This window comes from Lactuca virosa, chromosome 5 (genome assembly GCF_052849685.1).
Source record: "Lactuca virosa cultivar CGN04683 chromosome 5, Lactuca_virosa_CGN04683_v6, whole genome shotgun sequence".
Taxonomy (NCBI): domain Eukaryota; kingdom Viridiplantae; phylum Streptophyta; class Magnoliopsida; order Asterales; family Asteraceae; genus Lactuca; species Lactuca virosa.
Window position 1 is genome coordinate 307,106,755 of NC_136430.1, and position 27,702 is coordinate 307,134,456.

General features: G+C 42.7%; 2 protein-coding genes across 3 annotated transcripts; one reads left to right on the forward strand and one right to left on the reverse strand.

The window, feature by feature from the left end:
- Nucleotides 1-366: 366 nt before the first annotated feature.
- Nucleotides 367-4,188, forward strand: LOC145114965 (DEAD-box ATP-dependent RNA helicase 3, chloroplastic-like). 2 transcript variants are annotated; one of them, XM_079051091.1, is made up of 10 exons: nucleotides 367-937; nucleotides 1,117-1,253; nucleotides 1,349-1,763; nucleotides 1,859-1,957; nucleotides 2,042-2,266; nucleotides 2,368-2,745; nucleotides 2,853-2,996; nucleotides 3,166-3,261; nucleotides 3,343-3,677; nucleotides 3,818-4,188. In XM_079051091.1, the coding sequence occupies exons 1-10, from the start codon at nucleotides 485-487 to the stop codon at nucleotides 3,897-3,899; spliced, it is 2,364 nt and encodes a 787-aa protein (XP_078907217.1). In that variant the 5' UTR covers nucleotides 367-484; the 3' UTR covers nucleotides 3,900-4,188. The 2 variants fall into 2 exon arrangements, with proteins under 2 accessions (XP_078907217.1, XP_078907218.1); XM_079051092.1 differs by having other exon boundaries at nucleotides 3,821-4,188.
- On the reverse strand, nucleotides 4,166-7,003 carry LOC145114966 (endoglucanase 25-like). The gene is made up of 6 exons (XM_079051093.1): nucleotides 6,437-7,003; nucleotides 5,900-6,213; nucleotides 5,371-5,832; nucleotides 5,156-5,291; nucleotides 4,755-4,927; nucleotides 4,166-4,678 (listed from the first exon to the last, which is right to left on the reverse strand). Exons 1-6 carry the CDS (start codon nucleotides 6,807-6,809, stop codon nucleotides 4,277-4,279), a joined length of 1,860 nt encoding a protein of 619 aa, XP_078907219.1. The 5' UTR covers nucleotides 6,810-7,003; the 3' UTR covers nucleotides 4,166-4,276.
- Between the last annotated feature and the right edge of the window lie 20,699 nt (nucleotides 7,004-27,702).

Below are 27,702 nucleotides of genomic sequence, written 5' to 3' on the forward strand. Positions count from 1 at the left end.
TCAATACTAGAATCGAGAATTGAAACATAGCATCTGTTGACACTCGTAAGTAACTAATACGGTCCGTGAGTCTTTAGTGATGCTTCATTATAAGGATGTCTTTAATGCACGGAAAGATAAAAGTAATAAAACCTCGCGAATAAAAATGACGGTGAGTAGTAGTCGAACAATTTTTGTTAAAAAAACGACAAGATCAGATTAACGAGATGAACTTCAAGGTTTTCATGGGTTTCTCGTATCTTTTATGGGCTTGGATCCCTATTCAGTATATGAATAACCCTTTGCTAAACCTTGTGAAATTTTATCAAGGAAAATATCGGGGAGAAATATAGAAACAAAAATTTGAAGGTATAAAAGGAGTTGAGGTTTTAGTTATAGCCAACAAGGTGGTCTCTAGGACCATTCATCTCCATAAACCTCTCACCTTATCCCCCCATCTTCTTCCCCTTCCTCCTCACTCGGTTCCGTCACTACCATCAAACTCATGGCGTGTTCTTCTTCCATCATAGGCGTATCCGTATACCACAAAAACCCATCACTAGAACAACTCTCTAGAAAAATCGCCGCCCCTGCCGCTCCCGTGCACCTTCCTCGTTCTGCCGATAAAACCCACTTCACTTCCTTGAAAGTCACCTCTAGACTCAAACCTAACAGCGCAGGTGTCGGTGGTGGTTCTGCTTTTGTTACGTCGGCGACTGCCGCCCCCAATTCTGTTTTGAGCGAGAACGCGTTTAAGGGTTTTGGTGTGTTCGATGAAGATAGCTCTTTGGACGATAGCGACAGAGAGTATAGTGATGAGTCTGAAAGTGAAGCATCAATAGTTGATGCTGGAAATGTTGCTGATGATGACGAACTTTCAATTACCAAATTGGGTTTGCCCCAAAGGCTGGTTCAGTCTCTTGAAAAACGAGAAATTACTAGGCTGTTCCCTATCCAAGTACGTTATCCATTTCTCCACTTCTAAACATGTTTATCCAAAAGTTACATACACCTCACTCTATCTCTACTGCTTATCTCTATATGTTTCAGTGTAATTTCTCTTTGGTGCTTGTACTTGGTTTCATGTGACTTTTTATTTAAGCAAGTTTGTAACTTGTATTTGTTTGAATTATGTAGAGAGCTGTATTGGTCCCTGCACTAGAAGGTAGAGATATCATTGCTCGAGCCAAAACTGGAACTGGGAAGACATTAGCATTTGGAATTCCAATAATCAAAAGACTTACAGAAGACGATGAAGAAAGGATTTCTCCTAGGTACCCATGAAAACTCTTGATTATTTAACACTCAGTACTTGGTAAGTCAGATAATATGTTGTATCTAACTGGTTTCTTATATCTTTTATGTAAAGGCGTGGTCAACGTCTTCCCAGAGTCTTGGTCCTTGCACCTACCAGGGAATTGGCAAGGCAAGTAGAATCAGAGATCAAAGAGTCTGCTCCATATTTGAGCACTGTTTGTGTCTATGGTGGTGTCTCATATAATTCACAGCAAAATGCATTGTCTCGTGGAGTTGATGTGGTGGTTGGAACACCAGGAAGACTTATTGATCTTATTGACAGTAACACCCTAAAATTGGGGGAGGTTCAGTTCTTGGTTCTTGATGAAGCTGATCAAATGCTTGCTGTTGGTTTTGAGGAAGATGTAGAACATATCTTGGAAAAACTTCCATCACAGAGGCAAAGCATGCTTTTTTCAGCAACTATGCCTGGTTGGGTCAAGAAACTCTCTAGGAAATATCTTAACAATCCCATGACAATTGATTTGGTAAGTTTCTTGTTCTTGTGGTATATAACTAAATATATTATAGCTTATTGGCTAGTCTTGTAATGTGTCATGTTTCTTCTCATTGATCCTAAAAGGTTGGTGATCAAGATGAAAAGCTAGCAGAGGGAATCAAGCTGTATGCTATACCAACAACATCAACTTCAAAGCGGACAATACTTGGTGATCTTGTAACGGTATGAGACTTATTGGATCTTGTTTAGATCAAAATTTTGAATTGTTTTGTGAACTGAACTCTTACTATGTTGTGATGAGGTTAGGTATACGCAAAGGGTGGGAAGACCATTGTCTTTACTCAGACAAAAAGGGATGCAGATGAGGTCTCATTGGCATTAACCAATAGTATAACTTCAGAGGCATTACATGGTGACATATCTCAACATCAAAGAGAAAGAACACTTAATAATTTCAGACAGGGAAAGTTTACTGTGCTTGTTGCTACTGATGTTGCTTCTCGTGGGCTTGATATTCCCAATGTTGATTTAGTAAGTTCCAACTATTGGATTGGGCTTTCTACTAATTTTTTTTAAGCCCCATTTGTTAGGTAGTACATGACATTACTGATATTTTTTTTCTTTTTTTTTAGGTTATTCATTATGAACTACCAAATGATCCAGAGACATTTGTGCATCGTTCTGGTAGAACAGGGCGTGCAGGGAAGGTAGGGAATGCCATTTTGATGTTCACAAATAGTCAGAGGAGAACAGTTAAATCTCTTGAGCGTGATGTGGGATGCCATTTTGAGTTTGTAAGTCCGCCAGCTGTCGAAGATGTATTGGAGTCTTCTGCTCAGCAAGTTGTTGCCACCCTGGCTGGTGTTCATCGGGAGTCTATAGAGTTTTTCACTCCAACTGCTGAAAAGCTAATTGAGGAGCAGGGTGCAAGTGCTCTTGCTGCTGCCCTTGCACAGTTGAGTGGCTTTTCAAAGCCTCCATCATCCCGTTCTCTTATCACACATGAACAGGTGAATTATATTAACATTTCTAAATTCTTTAGTATGAGGGTATCTGTATCTATATCTATATCTGTATCTGTATCTGTATCTGTATCTTCATTTTGATTGCATTGCAGGGATGGACTACATTGCAACTGACACGGGATCCTACTTTATCGAGAGGGTTTATGTCGGCTAGAACAGTTACTGGATTCTTGGCTGATGTTTATTCAACTGCTGCTGATGAACTGGGAAAAATTCATATAATTGCAGATGAAAGGGTGTGTACTCAAGCTAGCTAATGTTATACTGCATTACTGATGTCAATAGGATAAAAATTGCAACTTTTTGTTTTGATCTCTTGTCTGTGCAAAAGACATAAATGCCTTCCTTATCGGTAATAGCTCTAGAAAGCTAACCTTATTTTGTAACATCTATTTGTGTTATCAGGTTCAGGGTGCAGTTTTTGATCTTCCGGAAGAGATTGCTAAAGAGCTACTAACTAAGGATGTGCCACCTGGCAATACGATTATAAAAATTACAAAGGTGAAGTCAGTTTGGTTTTGTAGATATAGAATTCTAGAGTTTTATTGAGTTACTGAAATGGTATTTGTGTACTTGTTTCAGTTGCCTGTATTACAAGATGATGGTCCAGCAGGTGACTTTTATGGTAGATTTTCTAACAGAGAGAGAAGCTCACGAGGAGGAGGGTCACGAAGGGGAGGTGCTGGTGGTTCTCGTGGTGGTTGGGGTGGTAGCAGTCGATACTCATCAGATGGCGAAGGGGATAGCTACAGACGAGGCGGCAGGAGTGGCGGTGGCAGTAGTTGGTCTAGAGGCGGAGGCGGAGGCGGATCAAGAACCGGTGGAGGTGGTGGTGGAAGTGACTGGCTAATTGGTGAAAGACGATCTTCAAGCACTTCATCTTTTGGGGCAAGAAGTGGTTCTCGGACTAGGGACAGGTACTAAAGTTGCATTTTGATATAAATGGGTAGCTTTGTATGTTATTCAAATTGGATTTTTAGAAGCAATATATAACAGTAAAACCATATATACTTCATGAAATACTAATAATAATAATATATTTTTTTGTTTGAAATAGTAGGAACTTTGATGGAGCATGTTTCAACTGTGGACAATCTGGGCACAGGGCATCAGAATGTCCCAAGAAGAGAGACTACTAGTCTTCCTATTTAGAGTCTACACGTTCATAGGTTTGTTTTAGAGGCTGCCACCTGCCAGGCTTCTTCAGACAAATAGTTGAATAGAAATGAAATGAAAAAAAAAAAAAGAATGTAAGGTCTTTAGATAGCTTTAGTAGGTAGCAGAAGCTTTAGCTGCATTTTTGATATCATGATTTCTTCGTCTTAAAATACATCATGTGATATGGATTGTTATTTCTTCTTGTAATTTGGCATGAAACTATATGCTATATCTTCCTATATATCGATTAACAAATGAATTTCCATCTCATATCACTATGACTCCTTTATAACTGTTAACTAATAATTGTTGATGTGTGACATCATTCGCAAAAAAATCATACAACTGATGCAAAATCTCAAGGTTTCCAGGGAGCCGGTGGCGGTGGTGGAGTCGGAAACATAGGTGGCACCGCTGAAAAAATGGTGTTTTTATCAATCTTGGTTGTTCTTTCACCGGAAAGGGCCACGAGAGCCGCCACTAAACCAGCATTTCCAGCAATAGTTGGCTCTGTGAAATTGTAGTTTGTACGCACATCATGGAAACCATCATATTTATCTGGCCCTGCAACCATTGCCCCTATTATCGTATGTGGATTCGGTTTTTTAGAGTCCCTCCATTTATACCCTCCTTTACAGTTATACTTCACCTTATTCTTCGGGATTGATGCACCTCTGTGGTGCACGTGCTTCGGGTTGTGATTGCCAAACCCCACAACATAACTCATCTTTCTTGGATTCTTCCCAAGTATATAATCAATCTACAATATGAAAATTGGAACAAGTTATAAAATTTACAAAAATGCCATGCATAAAGAGAGGAGAGCTGGATTCTACCTGAGTTTGTGCAAATTTACGTAAGTCGTTGGTTGAGTAGAAATTGGGCCCACAATACCACCCCGGAGTATCGGCTGCATCAAGATAGTCGCTATAAAGTGTCGCTAAAAAAGCTGCATTCACAACATACTGAAGAGGCTGCGGTCTCCCATGGTTTAATTGGATCAACCCTCCTGCAATTGAAGACGAATCCCATTATTTCTCCAATTTTTATTTATTTATTTATTTTTAGCAACCCTGAGCTGACCTACACAGTCATTGTCCTGTGAACATCACACAATATGTAAATCAAGTATACAGTGGTCTATTAGTGGTCTATTAGGTGGCTGACCCAATCAGTTATAAAAAAACCTATTCACCCAAAAAGGGGAAGAGGATTTTTATTTATTAATTTATTTTACCTCTTGTTCTGTTAAAACTATTGAAGTATGGAAGGTATGAACACATGATTATGCTTGTTTGGTTGTGAAACGTCTTCAATGTTTCTTCATAGGGATAACCAGGGCTCAGAAACAATCTCAATCTAGTCAGTAATACCTAGTACAAAAGAATAAGATTGATTAATATCATAATATGGTTATAACAAAATAAGTAGAGAGTTAGTTGATTAACTTACTTGAGCTCCTGTAAGCTTATTATCCCAGCTAAGAACACCATAATCGGGACCACCCCAGAAAGCACCAGCATGCTTAGCGAGTGTAGGGTGAGTAGAAAGGTAAAGATAAGACTGATTACCCGTTGCATAATACATCCACGCCCCTCCCCAAACAAACTCATCCCAATACATACTCGAATTATAAAAGTTTGCAGCATCTGCACCACCACCACTGTACATACCCCTCTGATCCCTAGCAAACTTCCAAAGAGTTGCAGCCCCATGCACCAGTTTCTTTGAATACACCTTATTGTCCTTGAAAACAATGGAAGCTGAAGCTAAAGCAGCAGCCATTTCTGCAGCAAGATCAGAGCAGCTAGAGCATTCGGTCACTGGGCGAGGGTAATCAATGTCCTCGGGTCGCATCCAACAAGTATGATCATTCGGATCGTTTGTCCCACCAGACGTATCACCAGTCCCCACCTGTTTCTTTTTGACTTAATACAGAAAGAACGACTTAATAGAGAAAGTCAGGGAAACGAGTAATTACCTGAGCTACTAGTTGGTTTATGGTATCGGCTGTAGAATTGAAGGTTTTCAGAAAGTAATCGGTGCCCCATTTAATGATCTCTTTAACATGGTTGAGCTCTCCTGCAGCTTCGTATTTAGCACTGTATTCGATCACACTCCAACTCAACATGGTCATGGCAAAAGCTTGAGGGAAATGGAACTTTATAGCATCTCCAGCATCATAATATCCACCCACTAGATCTTTTAGCACTGCCCCTGATTTGTCTGATTTTCCATCATTTAGACAGGAGTTACCCCTCCATGACACGTTATTGTGCTTGGGGAGTCTTCCAGCTGCATGGATATCATTTTATTAGCAGATTAGATGCAAAAATTAGCAGCGTATTTTCATTGATTTGCTTGTTATGGCTTGAGTGAATGACATCGAGTCCTTAGGCATATCAATATTGATACAGAGTACAGACAAACACATAAGAAGTTCAAAAATGATCAAACAAAATAAGAAAAGAGAAAACGGGAAATCAATAGATCCGATTAAATTAGAAAGTGGACTAACATTTTTGGGCATTGAAGAACATGAGAGCTTTTTGAAGCGCAACAGTGTAATTATCTGCAGGTGGGGGGTGTTTGTGATGCCTAGGAACAGTTTTAACGATCAATACAATAAACCCAGCAATGAAACCAGCTGCGAATATCAATCCAACCGTCCAAACGAAGATCTTACGGCTGACACTGATGCAACCAAGATCAACGTACTTCTTTTTCTTCTCTTCTCCGGGACCTAACAGCCAGCTCTGTTGCGTCTCATCCAACGGCCGCGATAACGCCGCTCTGTCGAAGTCGTTCAAGTTCCTGCTGCCATCATCGTCCGTCGCTGAGTCAGTGGTGTTTATTTCTAATGGTCCACCCCATGGATCCCTCCCGTACATTCTCGCGATTCTAAGTTTCTAATCTGTATTCAGTTTTGAATTTTGGTTTGGATCGTGGGTTCACAAGGATGAGTACCAATATCCGAAAATGAAGAAGGCGAAATGCGAATCTACTTGTTGTGATCTCACAGAGAGGGTGTGGAAGTGAGAGAAGACAGTGGGGTTCTTGGACTGGAAAGTGAAACAGTGGCAATTATGCCCTGCCGTCGATGGATTTGCTGTTTTATTCGGTTATGACCTCTATTTTTTTAATAATATTTCTATTTTTAATTTTATATAATTTTTTAAAGATGGGACAAATGTTTTATTCATTCAACCAACCAGGTTGCATAATTTTCTCTATCTATACAATAAAATAATTATTTAGATAGAATATATGATATTATCTAATAAAAATATTGAAATAGAGAATAATGGCATACAATGTCTATTTTATTCATGTTCTAATAAAAAACGGCGTGCCTCAAGACATGTCATGACGCGATTCGTGGTGTAGCCGCTACGAAAATATAAAGACGGATTTGTTAAGCGTGATATATTATAAAAGAACTAAAGTGTCTATTCGTGGTTAAAGTATAATAAGGGTTAGATTTTGTATTAAGAGTAATATATATGAATTGAAGCAGAACCCATACGATCCCGTTCCCATAAGATCGCGTTCTATTTTTCCAAACATTACTTTAATGTTTATACTTTGCTTCTTTCCAAGAATATCTCTCACCACATTAGATTTTTTTTAATGAAATTGGCAAATACTAATCTATTCTTAAATTATTTCACTTATGTCCACAGTGAGACTTGAACCCTCGACCTCAAAAAGGGAGAGCAACACCGGATACCGCTGAGCTAAATTTTGATCACACAAACTTACGAGCTTTTATATATTGAGGAAATTGTCGCCATCGATGCATTGGTTTTTTTATGCTTCAATAATTTTATGAAGCTGATGAACTCCTGTAAATAGTCGACATTAATTTGGGACAACAAACCAGTTGGGCCTTGGATGGTTTCTGAGGTTTGCCTCCTTATGGACCGATTGTGCATGTACATGTAAAATGTTACATATTTTACTCTTAAAAATGAAATAAGATTGCTCGATTCGTTTAAATACCAATTTATCAAATAAATTATAAACAATTTAAATCATTTGTTGCATAAACGATCATTGGTTGTATATATTCAAAGTACTTTTCTAAAGTGTATTGTAACGTCTTAGTAAGTTACAAATAATATTATAAAAGAACTAAAGTGTCTCAATAACCTAAAAAAATTAATATATAGAAAAATTTAAAAACATATGTAGAGAAAATATAAAACTACGAATCATAAAGAAAAAAAAATAGGCGTGACGTGGGTAAGTAACTTTTGCTTAAAGAGTATCTATCCCTTGCCCACATTATGCACCAAACCAACATGCTTTGCTTTGTAATCCCTCAATGGAGATGCTTACCTTTCCAATTTAATTCTATTATGATGATAAAATAATTTGACTATAAAATTTTAAAAAGCTATTTGAATCTACCAATTATTTTATTCCAATATATAAATGCTTAACGATTTATTTTGGTACATGGGTCACATTCTTTTCTCTTGAGATTTTCTTGGTCCAATAATGCGAAATGGTTACAAAAATTACAATGTAGTTACAAAAACTACAATGTTGATGAATCCTCTCCACTTGTAGTTACAAAAACTACAATGTAGATGAATTTTGGTCATTTGGTTTTTCTCTTTCTTATGTTGTTTTGTTATTCGATTTTACACTCAAGTTGTAACACCCGGAATCTAGAAGCTTAATTGTGAAATAAATCCTATATTCTAAGGACCAATTCGTCGAGTTGATGGTGGGAAACTCGACGTGTTGGAGGCCTTTGGGTCGTGCGTTTTTATGAACAAACTCGGCGAGTTGGTGAAGGGAACTCGACGAGTTGGACACTGATTGAGAAACCCTAATTTTAAGGATTTGCACCCTATTTAAACACCTTAAGTCCCAGGTGTTGGCCTCATTCCCAGCCTCCATAGCCCCTAACCCAAATCTCAAAACCCTAGAGCCTCCTTGAGTGTTGTGAGCTCATTGTGGGTGTGTTTTGGTGTGTTTGAAGCTCATTGGAGGAAGAGAAGCTTGGTGCATGCTGGTGGTTCAAGTAGGAGCTTTCAGATCTTGATTCTCTGCTCCATTTCCAGCATATTTCGGGTATAAAGTTCTAACCTTGCTTAATATTTGCTTAGATCTCTTCTTGGGTTATATGCTTTTAGCCATGGATGGGTGGTTGTTGGGGAAGTAGAAGTCCTAAGTGTTTATTCTTTCAGATCTATGATCTTAATGAGCTCTTTTGGCATAAAGGGACCAACTTTATGGGTTTAAGGGCTTCATGGATTCATTAAGTCTTTCACTTAGCCCTTTTTGAGCTTTTGAGCTCCTTCTAGTCATGCTTAAGCGTAAAGATGGAAACTTTACGTGGCCATCTAGCCTTATGGGGTCAGATCTGCATTTTGAAGTATTGTCCTTGATGATTAAGTGCTTAATGATTAAGCCCTCACTCTTTCAAGTCTAGGGTTTAGGTTTGGACTCATTTAGGTGGTTCCTAGGGGTAAAGTTGGAAACTTTACCCTTCTAGATCTCATTTTGGTCAAGACCTGAGCTTTGGAGCCTTGGATTCGATGAAGGCAACTTAATGCATTAAGCTGTTGGGTCTCGGGCGAACTCGGCGATTTGGTTGGTCAACTCGGCGAATTGTTTTGGTTTTCCCCGTTTCTGAGTTGATGTAGAACTTGGCGAGTTGAGTAGACAACTCGGCGAGTTGGGTCGATAAGGTTTTTGGATCTTGTCTTTTCGATTTATGTCTTTAAACAAGGTTGTCCCAAGGGGTATTTGAGGTAATCTGAACTGTAATTAAGGGAACTATGGGCTTAGGATAAGGCCCATATGGGGTTGGGTCCAATTTGGAAAATTGGGCCATTGGCTGAGTAGTAGGACTTTGGGCTTTTCAGATTGTAGTCTGGGTCATGGTTTTGGACAAGGCTAGGTTAGGGGTAAAATGGTCTTTTTACCCCAGGTATGAAGTTGTGGTTATAGATTGGAACCAAATTGCTAATTTGGTGTTGTTTTGATCTGGCAGTTTGGAGGAGTCGTCAGGGCAGCAACTAGGGATTTCTTCTAGTGTGCTTCAGCATTCGAGGTGAGTCTCCTCACTGTTCTATGGGTCGAAGGCACCAATGCCGACCCATTTGGTTTTTTTTATTGTCGGAAGACCAAGGGGGTGTCCCTTGGCAATCTGTATGCAAGACTAGAGTCTGAACCCTGATAGTTAATTGGTTAGTAATGGTAAAATTGTATGCTAGTTGTCTTTGTGATGCTTGCATGGAAGACCAGTAGGTGGCTCCTGGAACTTGTCTGTAAGACCTAGGGTTGTGGCCACCGGCCTGGCAAGGAAGACCACGAGACGGCTCGTGGCATAATGGCAAGACTATGGATGTCACATAACACCTTTACTGATTATGATATATGTATGCTAAGTATGACTTATTGATATGGATGTTATTTATGGTTCGATTGGTATGTGTGGTATGTGGTATTTGGGTAACTCACTAAGCTTTGTGCTTACAATTTGTGGTTTACATGTTGAAAGGAAAGGGGCCGGCTTGATCGCAGCGCATACACCCGTGTTTTCCACAATGTGTGATCTTTGGGAATGAACTCTGATAATTGTTTTATTTGAAATACTTTTAAATGTTTGGATAAAAGTTACAATGGTGTTTCGATTATAGCAAAAATGAAAATTTTACCCTTGATTTTCGAGATGTTACAAATTGGTATAAGAACCTTGGTTTGAGGGATTCGGGCATACTCTCGGGTGTGCCGGAACTCAAACTGAGGGCTTGGTGAATTTTTTTATAAAATAAACATTTAATTAAAAGGAAATTTCTAATCAAAGAAAGGGGTGTAATGTGTGCAATCGGCCGAGCTCAAGTAAGTGGTTCCCAAAATACCAATACATGTTTATTATGTTATATGATATGATTGTGTGAATCATATGCTAGATTAAGGCTAAGGATCTGCTCAGTATTATATTATAGGATAAATGCCTTTATATACATGATTGTATGAGCTTTTAGAATTGCATGTAGTATGGTTTTCAGACCAGAGGATAGAATGGCTTGATTAGTGTATGCTGGTTAGATTTTTCGTTGCCTGAATGCTGCTTGCTTTGTGCTTTGTGGGATTCTTAGTGATGTGGATCAACCACTAAGTGAATATGTTAAGTCATATGCGGCATAGGTTAAATAATCTAAGAGTGATGGATTTGACCCTATTGCGCAACTCTCGTTTGAGTCCAACCGTTCTACGGTTGAGTCTTTTAATCGAAGGATTATTTGATCTCTGTTGCATGTGACTATATTCATGAGGTAGTTGGCCGACATTGGTGAGAGTCTTTCAGCAGCTGAGGGTAGGGTGAGGTCGGGAACCTAGGCGAGCCTAGGATATGTTTCAGTGGGTTAGTGGTGCGACTTAGTGAGTTTTGGTGCATTGGTTTGAGGAAGTGAATTAGAGGATTCAGGAGGATTGCTGAGGAAAGTATGTATAGGTGTGGAAGGTAGTATTGGGCCCGTACTACTGAAAGCACAGGATCCATACTCAAATCGGTGAGAGTCTTGGAGAATCTAAGAAACTTTTGGGAGGAGGATTCTTGGGCGTGTTTTGGAGATGAGCACTCCGGAAGGTGGTTCAGGTTCTGGTTCTGGTTCGGGATCCGGCTCAGGTGCAGGTGCTGAGCCGATTAGCGAGCAGTTGCAGGAGTTCATTTCATCGGAGATTTCTCGCAGTATTTCGGATATATTGGATGAGCGCTTGGGCGCATTCCGTGCTGAGATTATGGCTGTTGTTGGAGCTCGCACTATTTCCTTCCGGGAGTTCCGTGCTTGTGGAGATCCTGCGTTCCATGGGGAGAGGGACCCATTGTCAGTAGGAGATGGTTAGCAGATATGGCTAACACATTCCGGATGAGTTTCTGCCCCGAGGAGGCGAAGGTCAGATATGCTTCCTGCCTGTTGAAGGACAGGGCACGAGATTGGTGGGAAGAGGTCGGTAGTGAGTTGGGTGATGATGTTGTTGATGCTATGTCATGGGATGACTTCTCGACTAGGTTCTGAGCTGAGTTTGCTCCTGCGATTGAGGTGCAGCAGTTGGCGCGAGAGTTTTTGGATCTCCGCCAGACTACTAAGATTGTGGCAGAGATCACTGCCAAGTTCCGGGAGAGGGATTTATTGGTACCACAGTGAAACATCCCAAAAATACGGTCCAAAAATTTCGTTTTAAAATCATTTAAGAAAACCATAATTCATCAACATCATACTAAAATCACAAGATATGTATTCCCAAAACATCATATCAAAATACTGTATCAAAACCATGTGTCACAACATCAGAGTCTAAAACATCCCAGTCTATAAACTGTGGTGTGTGTCATGCAGTCATCCTGAGATCTTCCCCTTGCTAGTGGAAGTACCTAAAACCAAAACTGAAAACTGTAAGCACGAAGCTTAGTGAGCCTCCCCAAACTACCACATACCATACACATAACATGCACTTAGGAGATACGAGCCCCACCCACTCTCATGGAGATTCGGGCTCCGCCCACACTCCGTTGTCTAGGAGATTCGGGCCCCGCCCACACTCCGCTATCTAGGAGATTCGGGCCCCGCCCACACTCCGCTGTCTAGGAGATTCGGACCCCGCCCACATTCCACTGTCTAGGAGATTCGTGCCCCGCCCACACTCCGCTACTAACATGCATACAAGTATCACACAGACAACAAGTATATATATTCCTATAAAGCAGTCACATATCTATAATCAAATAATACTACAAGATTCCGGCCCCTCCCACACTCAACTACTATGAGATTCGGGCCCCGCCCACACTCAGCTACTAACATATCATATATACGGGCCGACCTTGGTGCCGTAGACCCGTTCCTACTGAAGGAAACTCACCTCGTAAAACTGAATGCTGAAATCTCGAGTAAGGAATATCTGATGGCTGCTCCAACGACTCCCCGACTATTAATATCACAATAAAACTTAGTCAAAACCTAATAATCCTCTTTAGGGTAAAATGACCATTTTACCCCTGGTCAAAGTCAACGCTTTGGTTAAAGTCAACCTTCTGGTTGATCCAACCCACCGATTTGCTCCCTCAACTCGTCGAGTCCTAAAATACTGAAATCGCGATCTAACTTGTCGAGTCTCCCCTGACTCGCCGATTTCCCAGGCTACTCATAGTCGCGATTTATCGAATCAACTCGTCTAGTCCTTTCACCGACTCGTCGAGTTCTATCTTAAGCTAAAACGGGACAACACAATCCAACTCGTCGAGTTCCTCGATGGACTCGACGAGTTCCTCTGTCTGTTTGGCCATCTTAATAGATTAAGCCTCTACTCTCCAAATCCAAGGTTCATACTTCCTCTACACAATGTAAATGCCCCATTAAGGGTAAAGTTTCCAACTTTACCCACTAATAATCCTCCTTAATGGGTTTAGCTAAAACCCTAGTTCATTAAGACATAAATCTTTGTCCACAAGCCTTATTACTCCAACCCAAAGCATGAAAATCAAGATCTAGGACCTAGACACCCAATGAACATGTAAAGTCTGGGACTTTACTTCAATGCATGGCCTTTTGGGGCTTAAAAGGCCATAATAACGTCCTTAAGGTTTGCATGGGGCTCCAATGGCATAAAGTTTGCACCTTTATGCCTTAACAACCCATAATGATTCCAGATCTGGAAGGTAAGCCACTTGGGACGTCCATGTCCCAAAGATCTAGATTCTTGAACCAAAACCCTCACAAAATGGAATTAAAGAGATCTAATGACCTAGTGGTCAAGCTAGAGACTTGATTACCAGAAAGTGATGAGGATGGAAGGAAATCTCTAGATCTACTATCTTCTCCTTCAACATTTTAGCTCCTTCTTCTTCCTCTAGCTTCAAGAACACACAAAATCACTCAAGAATGGCTCACACACTCACAAAATGCTATAGGGTTTCGTGGATTAGGGTTTGAGACTTGGAGGCTGGAAATGAGGTCAAAAGGTGGGGATTAAGATGCTTAAATAGGGTGCAAAACCCTGAAATTAGGGTTTCACTTTGGCAAGCCTACTCGTCGAGTCGAGGGCTCTCGACTCGTCGAGTAGATAGCTTAAAACCCGCGTCCAAAACTCGTTTCTACTCGACGAGTCTGGGGCTTCCAACTCGTCGAGTAGCTCTATTAAAATGAATAAATTATACATAAATGCGTACCAGGAACCATGCGTTACAATTCTCCCCCACTTGACCTAGACTTCGTCCTCGAAGTCTGCTGCGTCTGAAAATAACTCTGGGTAGTGCTCCCTCATCTCCTCCTCGGGCTCCCAAGTCCACTCAAAACCCTTGCGGTTCTGCCACTACACCTTCACTAACTAAACAACCTTGTTCCTCAAGGTTTTCGTCCTGCGATCCAGAATCGCCACCGGTCTCTCAATGTAGTTCAGGCTGTCATCAACCTGAATATCCTCTAAGGGCACAATCGCTGAATCATCCACTAAGCACTTCCGCAATTGGGAAACATGGAAAGTGTTGTGGATATGACTAAGCTCCGCTGGAAGATCCAATCGATACGCCACCTTGCCCACCCGGGCTATAACCCTGAAAGGACCAATGTATATGGGGCCCGACTTGCCCCGCTTCCGGAACCGGATGACACCTTTCCAAGGTGACACCTTCAGGAGGACCATGTCGCCCACCTGAAACTCCAAGTCTGAACGCCGCTTGTCAGCGTAGCTCTTCTGCCGACTCTGAGCAGTCTGGAGCCTGCTCCGGACCTCCTGGATCCGGTCTGTAGTCTTGAGTACTACCTCAGTACTCCCCATGATTCTCTGACTGACCTCGCCCCAACAAATTGGGGTCCTACACTTCCTCCCGTAGATCATCTTGAAGGGAGGTCGGTCTATGCTGGCGTGGTAACTGTTGTTATACAAAAATTCCGCTAGCGGAAGATACGTATCCCAAATGCCACCGAAATCCAAAACATATGCGCGTAGCATGTCCTCGAGAGTCTGTATCGTCATCTCGCTCTGTCCGTCTATCTGAGAGTGGAAATCGGTGCTGAAGTGGAGACGAGTACCCATCTCGTCGTGAAACCGCTTCCAAAATCTGGAAGTGAAACGGACATCTCGGTCTAACACCACCAAGACAGACACTCCATGTCGTGCCACTGTCTCACGCACGTATATCTCGGCCAACTTCTCGTCCGATATGCTCTCCGGGGTCGGGATAAAATGAGCACTCTTGGTCAACCGATCCACGATAACCCATATCGAATCTACTCCACATGCAGTCCTGGGAAGCTTCGTAATGATAGTGATATCTTTCCATTTCCACACGAGAATGTCCAACGGCTACATCTTGTCGTGGGGGCGCTGATGTTCGGCCTTGACCTTCCTGCAGGGCCACCAGTAATCAGGGCGAAGATCCCTATACATCTTCGTCGCCCCAGGATGGATGGAAAACCTCAAATTATGGGCCTCATCCATCAGAACCTGTCATACTCCGCCCAAGTACGGAACCCAGACCCTACCATGTAGGGTCAGCAACCCACGACTGTCATAATCAAATAAGGCCACTCGGCCTACGATCCGCTCGCACTTCTGGGGCTCTTCCTTCAGGCCCTCTACCTGCGTCTCTCTGATCTGCTCCAACAATGAAGTAATCACTGTCATCCTCAGACAGATGTCTCGAATCGGGGTTGCTACCGCCTTGCGGCTCAGGGCGTCGGCCACCACATTGGCCTTTCCCGGGTAGTAAAGGATCTCACAGTCGTAGTCCTTCACCACATCTAACCACCGACGCTGCCTCATGTTCAGATTCGGCTGATCCATGAGGTACCTCAAACTCTTGTGGTCCGTGTAAATGGTACAACAGACCCCATAGAGGTAATGCCGCCAAATCTTGAGGGCGAACACCACAACCCCCAACTCCAAATCATGCGTCAGATAATTAGCCTCGTGAGGCTTCAACTGCCTCAAAGCGTAAGGTATCACGTGACCCCGCTGCATCAATACCGCACCCATACCCATAATCGAAGCGTCATAAGAAACCACGAAGTCATCGACGCCCTCCGACAAAGTCAGGATTGGTGCCTCGCACAACCACTGTCTGAGAGTCTCGAAAGTTGCCTGCTGCTCAGCCCCCCAGCGGAAGGTCACCGACTTCTTGGTCAGTCAGGTTAAAGGAACAACGATCTTGGAGAAGTCCTGAATAAATCTCCGGTAATAACCCGCTAGACCAAGGAAACTCCGAATCTCAGTTGGAGACCTGAGAATCTCTCACTACATCACGGCCTCTATCTTGGCCGGATCGACCAGAATACCCTTATGGTTGATAAGGTGCCCCAGAAACTACACCTCGCGCAACCAGAACTCACACTTGGAGAACTTTGCAAAAAGTCTCTCCCTCCTCAGTGTCTCCAGCACCTCCCTCAGGTGCTCCTCATGCTGCTCATGAGTCTTGGAATAGACCAAGATATCATCAATGAAGACTATCACAAACCGATCCAGAATCTGTCTGCACACTCGGTTCATGAGATCCATGAACGCGGATGGAGCATTGGTGAGCCCAAACGGCATCACCACAAACTCATAGTGACCATAACGAGTCCTAAAAGCCGTCTTCTGCACATACTCATCCCTGACTCGCATCTGGTGATAACCCGATCACAGATCAATCTTGGAGAACCAAGATGCACCCTGTAGTTGGTCAAACAAATCATCGATCCTCGGTAGGGGATAACAGTTCTTCACCGTTACCTTATTCAGCTCCCGGTAGTCTATGCACATCCAATGCTACCCGTCCTTCTTCGTCACAAACAGGATCGGGGCTCCCCATGGCGAACTACTCGGCCTGATAAATCCCTTGTCTAGCAGCTCTTGCAGCTGCGTAGACAACTCTTGCATCTCTGGAGGATCCAACCGATTTGGTGCCTTGGCTATCGGAGCCGCACCAGGGACCAGGTCAATCCTGAACTCAACTTGTCTCTCCGGAGGTATCCCATGTAAATCCTTCAGGAATACGTTCGGGTACTCTCGCACTACCGGTATGTCATCGACTGTCGCCTTACCCTTATCCTGGGTATCCATGACATAGGCGACATAACCTGCACTACCCTGCTGAAGGTAGTGCCTTGCTCTCGCTGCTGAGCATAGAGTCAGTCCACCCTGCGACCTCTCGCCCTGAATCACTATCCCTCCCCCACTAGGAGTCTGAATCCTCACTAGCTGTTGCTCGCAGCCAATCACTGCCCCATTGGGGCTCAACCAATCCATACCAACTATAACCTTATTCCCTAGCAGGGGAATAGGGACTAGATCTACAGAAAACTGCTCATCAAATAAGTGTAGTGTACATCCTCGGTGAACTCTCGCAACCATGACGGTCCTATTGTCTACTATCTCCACATCAAGTGGGATATCTAGCTCTCCAGGAGCCCCTGTGAATCGCTTGCTGAGCGCGAGCGACACAAAAGATCGGGTAGCACCCGAATCAAACAGTACCAAGGCTGATATACTGTTCACTAAGAACGATCCTATAACAAACACATAAACATAAGCAATAATCAATACAAATAAAGAGATAAAGAGAAGATACATACCCGTAACGACATATGGAGCTGCACGTGCCTCCTCTTTTGTCAACTGGAAGGCTCTGCTCTTCGCCACTGGCGACTCTGCCCGGCCCTGACGACCGTCTGTAATCCTCAATGTAGCAGGGGCAGGTGCCGCCACCTTCCCTGCTGCTGATAAACTCGGACACTGGGACCTCTTGTGGCCCCTCTGATTGCACTGAAAGCAAATCAAATCAGATGATGTGATGGTGGTGGTAGCAGTACAATCCCTGCTGACATGTCCAGTTCGGCCGTACTTGAAGCAGCCCAAACTACCCACCCTACACGACCCATCGTGCCCCCTTCCACACTTGCCGCAGCGACCTCGGCCCTGCTGGCCCTTTCCATGGGAATCTACCTTGGGCTTTTTGCCCGAGCCCTCCATGCCAGACACCGAATCTGGCTTCCTCTTCCTCTCCATATCTAAATCAATCTCTCTCTTACAAGCCCTAGCAATCATATCCTCTAGCGTCTTGCAACTGGAGCGACTCACAAACTGCAGATATCACTCCACAACATATCATGATATCAGACATTCTTCATCTCCTCGTCCGCCACGTACTGCGGAACGAGAAGGGCCATCTCCCTAAACTTGGCGGTGATCTCCGCCACTGTCTCTATCGTCTGCTCAAGATCATGGAACTCCCTAGCTAGCTGTTGCACCTTAATCATAGGTGCAAACTCGACCCTGAACCTGGCTGAAAAATCACTCCAGGTTGTCGCATCTGAAACCCCATCATCCCCAATGGCTCGTCCGACCTCCTCCCACCAATTACGTGCCCTGTCCTTCAGAAGACAGGATGCAAGTCGAACCTTGTCCCCCTCGGAACATCTGCTGGTGCGGAATGCGTTGGCGACATCCGTCAACCAACTGGTACTCACAATGGGGTCCTGAGCCCCATGGTAATTGGGAGCTCCACAAGCCCTGAACTCCCTGAATTTCAGTGTACGCGCCCCTAGCATGGCCGCCATCTCGGTGCGGAATGCACCCAACCTCTCATCAAGTATCTCCAAGATGCCCTCCTTGACCGAACCAAAGATCACATGAGTCTGGTTTAGAATGATGCGTGTGATCTCAGACAAGAGGAACTCTCTCATATGGTCATCTAGCTGCCCGACTCCAGAGCCTGAGCCTGATCCCTCACCGGTGCCTGAAGTGCCGACTGGCCTAGTGCGTAGCCTCACCATACTGAAAATACACCATAACAAACATCAGTATACTCATCATATCTCGAGGGATCTCACACACTACAAGTTTCCTAGATTCATATCAGCCTTCCTTGATTCGAGTACGGATCCTCTGCTTTCAGTAGTACGGGCCCATACTACCTTCCACATTTATCCGTACTTTCCTCAAGAACTGACTTGACTCCACCAAGTCCCTTCTAGTACTACTACTGTTGTTCTCACGCTAATCTCATCCTAGGCTTGCCCTAGGGTAATAACCAACCCACTCTCCGCTATCAGCTGCATAAGAAGTCCCTGCTATCTCCCCCTAACTAGATTGCGAATACTATTACATATCACTAAGATTAGGTAATTCTTCGAATGAGAGATCATACCCTACAACGGTTGGACTCAAACAAGAGTTGCGAAATAGAGCTAGACCTAACCTTCCAAAACTATTTAATCCTTGCAATATGTAACTTAACATATTCGTTTACTAGTTAGTAAAAGATAACTAAGACTCCTAAAATCACAAAGCAAGCATCATTCGAGCATCGAGTAACATAATCAAGCATATCCTAATCAGGCCATCATATCACTGACTACTCTGTACTAGCATGTAGTTCATAAATCTGTTAAACATATAACAGGCACATAAGGCATCTGTCCTAGATCCTTAGTCCTATTCTAGCATGAATTTCTCATAAACATATCATAACATAAGCTTGTATGGCTAATTTGGGAGTACTTACTTGAGCTCGGCTGATTGCATGCACCACACCCTTTTCTCTTTTCAAAATTCTTTTCTCTTTTCAAAGTTCTTTTTATAAAACGATTTTCTTTAGAAAATTTTCATACCAAATCCTTAGTTTTAGTTCAGACACACCCGAGAGTGTGCCCGAATCCCTCAAACCAAGGCTCTGATACCAACTTGAAACATCCCAAAAATACGGTCCAAAAATTTTGTTTTAAAATCATTTAAGAAAACCATAATTCATCAACATCATACTAAAATCACAAGATATGTATTCCCAAAACATCATATCAAAATACTATGAGATTCGGACCCCGCCCATATTCAGCTACTAACATATCATATATACTGGCCGACCTTGGTGCTGTAGACCCGTTCCTACTGAAGGAAACTCACCTCACAAAGCTGACTGCTGAAATCTCGAGTGAGGAATCTCCGACGGCTGCTCCAACGACTCACCGGCTATTAATATCACAATAAAACTTAGTCAAAACCTACTAATCCTCTTTAGGGTAAAATGACCATTTTACCCCCGGTCAAAGTCAACGCTTTGGTAAAAGTCAACCTTCTGGTTGACCCAACTCGTCGAGTCCTAGAATCCTGAAATCGCGATCTAATTCTTCGAGTCTCCCCAGATACGTCGAGTTCCCAGGCTACTCATAGTCGCGATTTATCGAATCAACTCGTCGAGTCCTTTCACCGATTCGTCGAGTTCTACCTTAAGCTAAAACGTGACAAAACAATCCAACTCGTCGAGTTCCTCTATGGACTCGACGAGTTCCTCTGTCTGCTTGGCCATCTTAACAGATTAAGCCTCTACTCTCCAAATCCAAGGTCCAGACTTCCTCTACACACTGTAAATGCCCCTTTAAGGGTAAAGTTTCCAACTTTACCTGCTAATAATCCTCCTTAATGGGTTTAGCTAAAACCCTAGTTCATTAAAACATAGATCTTTGTCCACAAGCCTTATTACTCCAACCCAAAGCATGGAAATCAAGATCTAGGCCCTAGACACCCAATGAACACGTAAAGTCTCGGACTTTGCTTCCATGCATGGCCTTTTAGGGCTTAAAAGGCCATAATAATGCCCTTAAGGCTTGCATGGGGCTCCAATGGCATAAAGTTTGCACTTTTATGCCTTAACAACCCATAATGATTCCAGATCTGGAAGGTAAGCCACTTGGGATGTCCATGTCTCAAGGATCTAGATTCTTGAACCAAAACCCTCATAAAATGGAACTAAAGAGATCTAATGAACTAATGGTCAAACTAGAGACTTGATTACCAAAAAGTGATGAGGATGGAAGGAAATATCTGGATCTACTATCTTCTCCTTGAACCTTCTAGCTCCTTCTTCTTCCTCTAGCTTCAAGAACACACAAAATCACTCAAGAATGGCTCACACACTCACAAAATGCTCTAGGGTTTCGTGGATTAGGGTTTGGTAATTGGAGGCTGGAAATGAGGCCAAAAGGCGGAGATTAAGATGCTTAAATAGGGTGCAAAACCCCGAAATTAGGGTTTCACTGTGGCAGACCTACTCGCTGAGTCGAGGGCTCTCGAGTCGTCGAGTAGATAGCTTAAAACCTGCGTCCAAAACTCGTTTCTACTCGACGAGTTTGGGGATTCCAAATCGTCGAGTAGCTCTATTAAAATGAATAAATTATACATAAATGTGTACCAGGAACCAGGCGTTACACATAATATGCATCAGATGAGGAAATGAAGAAGGTGATGTATCATGATTTTTCCGCGGGATGATTTCAGGGAGTTTGTGAGTATTTCAGGGTGCGAGAACCTGAATGATATAGTTTCTAGAGCCAAGGAGCGGGAGATTGATTTGGAGCACCTCGGGAAGAGGGGATCAGATCAGGTGCATACAGTGGAGGGTCCCGAGAAGAGACCCAAGACTTCTGATCATCGATTGAGAGGCCAGCAGGGTCGGGTTCAGTGCATCACATGCGGGAAACTGCATGATGGAGTTTGTCGTTCCAGGGATTTGGGCTGTTACAAGTGTGGAAAAGTTGGTCATGTCAGCAGGGATTGTCCTCAGGAGCAAGCCCGTTATGTTTTCACTGTAATCAGGTGGGCCACAAGAATGTTGACTGTTCGATGTTGAGAAGAGGAGAAGTGAGTGCGCCTGCTCCAGCTACTTTGAGGATTACCGATGGATGAGATGGTAGGGCAGGAGCCCTAACAGAGAGGAGTTGGGCTTTGCAGTGTCAGAAAGGGGAGGTCAGGACTCTAGCGGGCGACATTGCGGGTATGCATCTTTTGCTTTCTTTTCGGGTTATATATATATATATATATATATATATATATATATATATATATATATATATATATATATATATATATCAGTAATTTTGTTGTTTGGAATCTTGCATCGGTTTTGGTAAGCGTATATTTGGTTTATTTCTCTGGTTATGTTGGGATTATATCTTCAAGTAATGGTATATGATTTTTGCATGCCATAAATCATTAGTGTATTAGTAAGGGTTGTTTTTTTTGTATTGTGGGATTCAAGTGTTCGGGTGTTATTCTGGTTTTTGGTCGGGATCGGATCAGGAGAGTTGTGCGGAAAGTCTATGACCCGGGTTCGGCAGGATGATCCTCCAACATTGTCAGGACTCAGTGGTTTTAGCATTGTGCTGAGTTGGCCCTTGGATATGTCGAAGGAAGTGGTCTATTGCGAAGGTTTTGGTTTGAGCATCTGTTCTTTGGACTTCAAGATTTAAGTGTGATGTCATTTTAAACATTTGGGGTTATCGGTGTTGTTGGAATTCGGGGAGTGGTCCGATGGTCTTCAGGGATTGTGCAGTCCTTGGGTTGGATAGTGATGAAATATTAGCATTGGTAAGTGTCGTCGTCGGGTGTCAGTAGATTAATCATTGGCAGGTAAGAAGGATTGGGAATCCTTCAATTCTCGTGTGCTGCGTGGACTTAGTCGAATCAAAGTGGGGGAGAACCGTTCGAGTATTCAAGACAAAATCAAGTATGAAACTAGGATGAGTTTCGCATCCCCACCGGGGGAGGCGGCCCAAGTGGCTATCTAGATTGAGGATTTTGTGAGTTGGGAGTTCGGTAAACTTCCCAACATTGGGTTCACTTCTTTTTGATATTTGATGGCAGGCTCTAGGGGGGGGGGCAGTTTGGGGTTCCACTCATGATTCGAGTTCAGCTCAGGTGTTGGGTCGAGTGCGTGCTCGACTTTGGATGTGTTCGAAATTTTAGATTAGCGGTAAGGCTTTGGGCGACAGTTGTGGTAAGGTGGAAGTGTTGTAAGACTGTAGGGTGGCCCGTAGCATTCACTAGTTAGCAGATAGTGTAGAACTGTTGTAAGACTGCGGGGTGGCCCGTGGCATTCACTAGCGGTCAGATAATTTAAGAGTGTTGTAAGACTGCAGGGTGGCCCATAGCATTCACGAGTTTGCAGATAGAGTAGGAGTGTTGTAAGACTGCAGGGTGACCTGTAGCATTCACCGATCCCTATGCAGTAGTGAGATTGTGGCAAATTTGTGATTGGCTCACGGATTTCTTCAAATGGTTTAGGCCAAGGTGGGTCTGTTCGCAAGACTGTGGGAGGGCCACAGCATGTTTGGGGTCAGGAATTGGTAGGTAGCGGGAGACCGGGCATGAGATAAAGCTACAGTTGGTCCTTTAGCATCCAGTTTAGCATCGGGTTGGTGTCGTGATGGTTCGGGTAATCATTGTCAGTTGAGGTTTTATTTCAGAAGTCACGTAGGGCGACCGTGGGAGTGTCTTTTGGCTCAGAAATCGGGCGGGAATCCAGTATTTCAGATAGTTGGCAGGAGTTGGGACCAAGGAGGTCTCGGCTGTTGGTGGGAAGCAGCCAGGAGGCAGCATGGTGCTTCGGGCAGTAGTTGTGATTTTAGGTTTCGTGTGGGAGTGGGATAACTAGTTGATTTGGAATTGCTAAGTCACTCACAGTGGGATTAAATAATCTCAGAGTAATTGATTTGATCCTGTTGCGCAACTCTCGTCTGAGTCTAACCGTTGCAGGGATGAATCTTCTACTCAAAGGATTATATAAACCTTTTGTCAAGTATAAGTGTTCTGTAGCTGTTTTTGGTTAGTGACATTGTTCCCTTTTGGAAGCAGCGATGTGATCGGGGATTGGAAGCATTCTGTTAGTACGAAACTCTATGAGATTGGCATGGTGGCGGTTCGGTGTGGAAGGTCCGACAGGGAGTCAGACCATTGAGGCTTTAGGTTTCGGATTTCAGGTGAGGTTGGATGGGTTTTTATTCAAGAGATTGAGGAGTCGTTCTTCATTGGGCTTGAAGAACTATTCTAAGGATGGTTTCAGTAGATTTGGATAGGCCGTTGTATGATCAGGGTTGGAAGTGTTATTGTTGGTCTGTTATTCATCGAGAGCTGGCATGGAGTTGTTTCAGCATGGGCGATCTGTCGGGGAGTCAGATCATTATAGATTTCAGATCTCAGAAAAGTAGGAATGGGTTGCAGAGGCTGAGGGTTTGATTGTTGTCCTTGGGATGGAAGTTTCGGTTTGGGTTTCGGTTGTCATGGGAAGATTGTTATATGCACGTGATTTTCGATTGTGTTCCTCAGGTTGTTAGTTGTGATGTCAGTGTTAGTAAGGAGCGATTTCGAGGATGAAATCTAATTTAAGTGGGGGGGAGTTGTAACACCGGGAATCTAGAAGGTTAATTGTGAAATAAATCCCCCATTCGAAGGACCAACTCGTCGAGTTGATGGTGGGAAACTCGACGTGTTGGAGGCCTTTGGGTCGCGCGTTTTTATGAACCAACTTAGTGAATTGGTGAAGGGAACTCGACGAGTTGGACGCTGATTGAGAAACCCTAATTTTAGGGTTTTGCACCCTATTTAAACACCTTAAGTCCCAAGTATTAGCCTCATTCCCAACCTCCATATCCCCTAACCCTAATCTCGAAACCGTAGAGCCTCCTTGAGTGTTGTAAGCTCATTGTGGGTGTGTTTTGGTGTGTTTGAAGCTCATTGAAGGAAGATAAGCTTGGTGCAAGGTGGTGGTTCAAGTAGGAGCTTTCAGATCTTAATTCTCTGCTCTATTTCCATCATATTTCGGGTGTAAAGTTCTAACCTTGCTTAATATTTTCTTCGATCTCTTCTTGGGTTAGATTGTATGCTTTTACCCATGGATGGGTGGTTTTTAGGGAAGTAGAATTCCCAAGTGTTTATTCTTTCAAATCTATGATCTTAATGAGCTCTTTTGGCATAAAGGTTCCAACTTTATGGGTTTAAGGGCTTCATGCATTCATTAAGTCTTTCACTTAGACCTTTTTGAGCTTTTGAGCTCCTTCTAGTCATGCTTAAGCGTAAAGATGGAAACTTTACATGGCCATCTTGCCTTATGGGGTCAGATCTGCATTTTGGAGTTTTGTCCTTGATAATTAAGTTCTTAATGGTTAAGCCCTCACTCTTTCAAGTCTAGGGTTTGGGTTTGGACCCATTTAGATGGTTCCTAGGGGTAAAGTTGGAAACTTTACCCTTCTAGATCTCATTTTGGTCAAGACCTGAGCTTTGGAGCTCTTGGATTCGATGAAGGCAGCTTAATGCATTAAGTTTTTGGGTCTCGGGCGAACTCAGCGAGTTGGTTGGTCAACTCGACGAGTTGTTTTGGTTTTCTCCGTTTCTGAGTTGATGTAGAACTTGGCGAGTTGGGTTGATAAGGATTATGGATATTGTCTTTTCAATTTATGTCTTTGAACAAGGTTGTCCCAAGGGGTATTTGAGGTAATCTGAATTGTAATTAAGGGAATTATGGGCTTAGGATAAGGCCCATATGGGGTTGGGGCCCAATTTGGAAAACTGGGCCAGTGGCTGAGTAGTGGGACTTTGGGCTTTTCAGATTGTAGTCTGGGTCATGGTTTTGGATAAGGCTAGGTTAGGGGTAAAATGGTCTTTTTACCCCAGGTATGAAGTTGTGGTTATGGATTGGAACCCAGTTGCTAATTGGGTGTTGTTTTGATCTGGCAGTTCGGAGGAGTTGTCAGGGCAGCAGCTAGGGATTTCTTCCAGTGTGCTTTAGCATTCGAGGTGAGTCTCCTCACTGTTTTATGGGTCGAAGGCACCAATGCCGGCCCATTTGGTTTTTGAATTGTAGGAAGACCAAGGGGTGGCCCTTGGCAATCTGTATGCAAGACCAGAGTCTGAAATCTGGCAGTTAATTGGTTAGTAATGGTAGGATTGTATGCTAGTTGTCTTTGTGATGGTTGCATGGAAGACCAAGAGGTGGCTCATGGCACTTGTCTGTAAGACCTAAGGTTGTGGCCCCCGACCTGGAAAGGAAGACCACGAGGCCGCTTGTGGCATAATGGCAAGACTATGGATGACACATAGCACCTTTACTGATTATGATATATGTATGCTAAGTATAGCTTATTGATATGAATGTTATTTATGGTTCGATTGGTATGTGTGGTATGTGGTATTTGGGGAACTCACTAAGCTTTGTGCTTACAGTTTGCGATTTATGGTTTCAGGTACTTCCATGTTGAAAGGAAAGGGGCCGGCTTGATCGCAACGCATACACCCGTGTTTTCCACAATGTGTGATCTTTGGGAATGAACTCTGATAATTATCTTATTTGAAATACTTTTAAATGTTTGGATAACAGTTACAATGGTGTTTCGATTATAATAAAAATTAAATTTTTACCCTTGATTTTTGAGATGTTACACAAGTTTTTTAAACAAATTGTCTTCTTTAATTTATCATGTTTTGTTGTGCTAAAATTGTTTGTGGAATAAAAAATGCACTAGAAAGAGAATCAACGATGACCAAAATCTAAATCTTATGATTCCATGATTCTCCTTGGTATGTGAATAAATAAGGATGAGAGAGTAGTGCGATGGCTAAAGAAAATATAGAATTAAAATTTAAGTACACACTAGTATTAGATAATAACGAATTCTTTAGATCAATGTATTTGTATTTATCCTACTCTTCTGTTATAGGTGTATTTGTTGTATCGATATTATTATAAAAGCTATACACAACACACGTCATACGCGTGTTGTTAATCTTATAACTGTTATATGGTATCAGAAAGTGATGATGCATAGTGAAGCATAGGCATATTGTGGATCAATGTATTTGTATTTCTTCTTTCAAACGGGTTTGTTTATAGCCAAGCCAACACTTCTTTGTTTATTTTTGCTCATGATTCGACCATTCTTTACTTGCTCGTTTATGTGGATGACTTGATTCTCACAGACAACAATGAATCATTCATCTCTTCTTTCATTGATCATCTTAATCGGGAGTTTGTTATTAAAGATTTGGGCGATCTCAATTATTTTCTTGGCTTAGAAGTTGGATATACTGATGATGGGCTCTTTCTTAGTCAGACTAAATATGCCGAAGACATTCTCACCCGGGCTGATTTACTATGATTTACTTGACTTGAAACCAATCTCCACCCCATTGCCAACTCATGAGCCGTTTACATGTGATGGTGTTCTTTTCTCTGATCTGACACTTTATTAATCCTTAGTGGGTGCACTTCAACACTTGACTATCACTAGACCTGATCTTTCCTATACAGTCAACCAGGCAAGTCAATATCTTCATGCTCCAACTAATGATCAATGTCAATTAGTCAAGTGTATCTTACGTTATCTCAAGGCATAATCTCTTTTGGGCTCACTTTTACGCGTCCTCACTTCAACATCATCTTGGAATACTCTAATGTTGATTGGTCCCCATGCATAGAAACACACCGATCAACCTATGGTTATTCTATTTTTCTTGGTGGCAACTTGATTTCCTGGAGTGCCAAGAAACAAACCACTATCTCAAGATCTAGTTGTGAGTCTGAGTATAGGGCCATTACCAACACCATTGTAAAAATAGTCAGGATCACTCATTTGCTACGTGAGCTTCATGCAATACCTCCAGGCGTATCTACTTTATTGTGTGACAATAAAAGTGCCCTCTTTATGACTCAAAATCTCGTTTCTCATAAATGTGCAAAACATATTGATCTCGATTACCACTTCGTTAGACAACTTTTTGCTTATGGTGAACTCCACACCATGCATGTCTCCACCAAGATCCAGGTAACACACATATTCAGTAAGAGTACTCCGCATCCTCTATTTGAGAAATTTCGAGCTATTCTACGTCTTGTTCCACCACCTATTCGCTTGGGGGGAGGGGTAATTAGATAATAACGACTTGTTTAGATCAATGTATTTGTATTTATCCTACTCATCTATTATAGGAGTATTTGTTGTATCGATATTATTA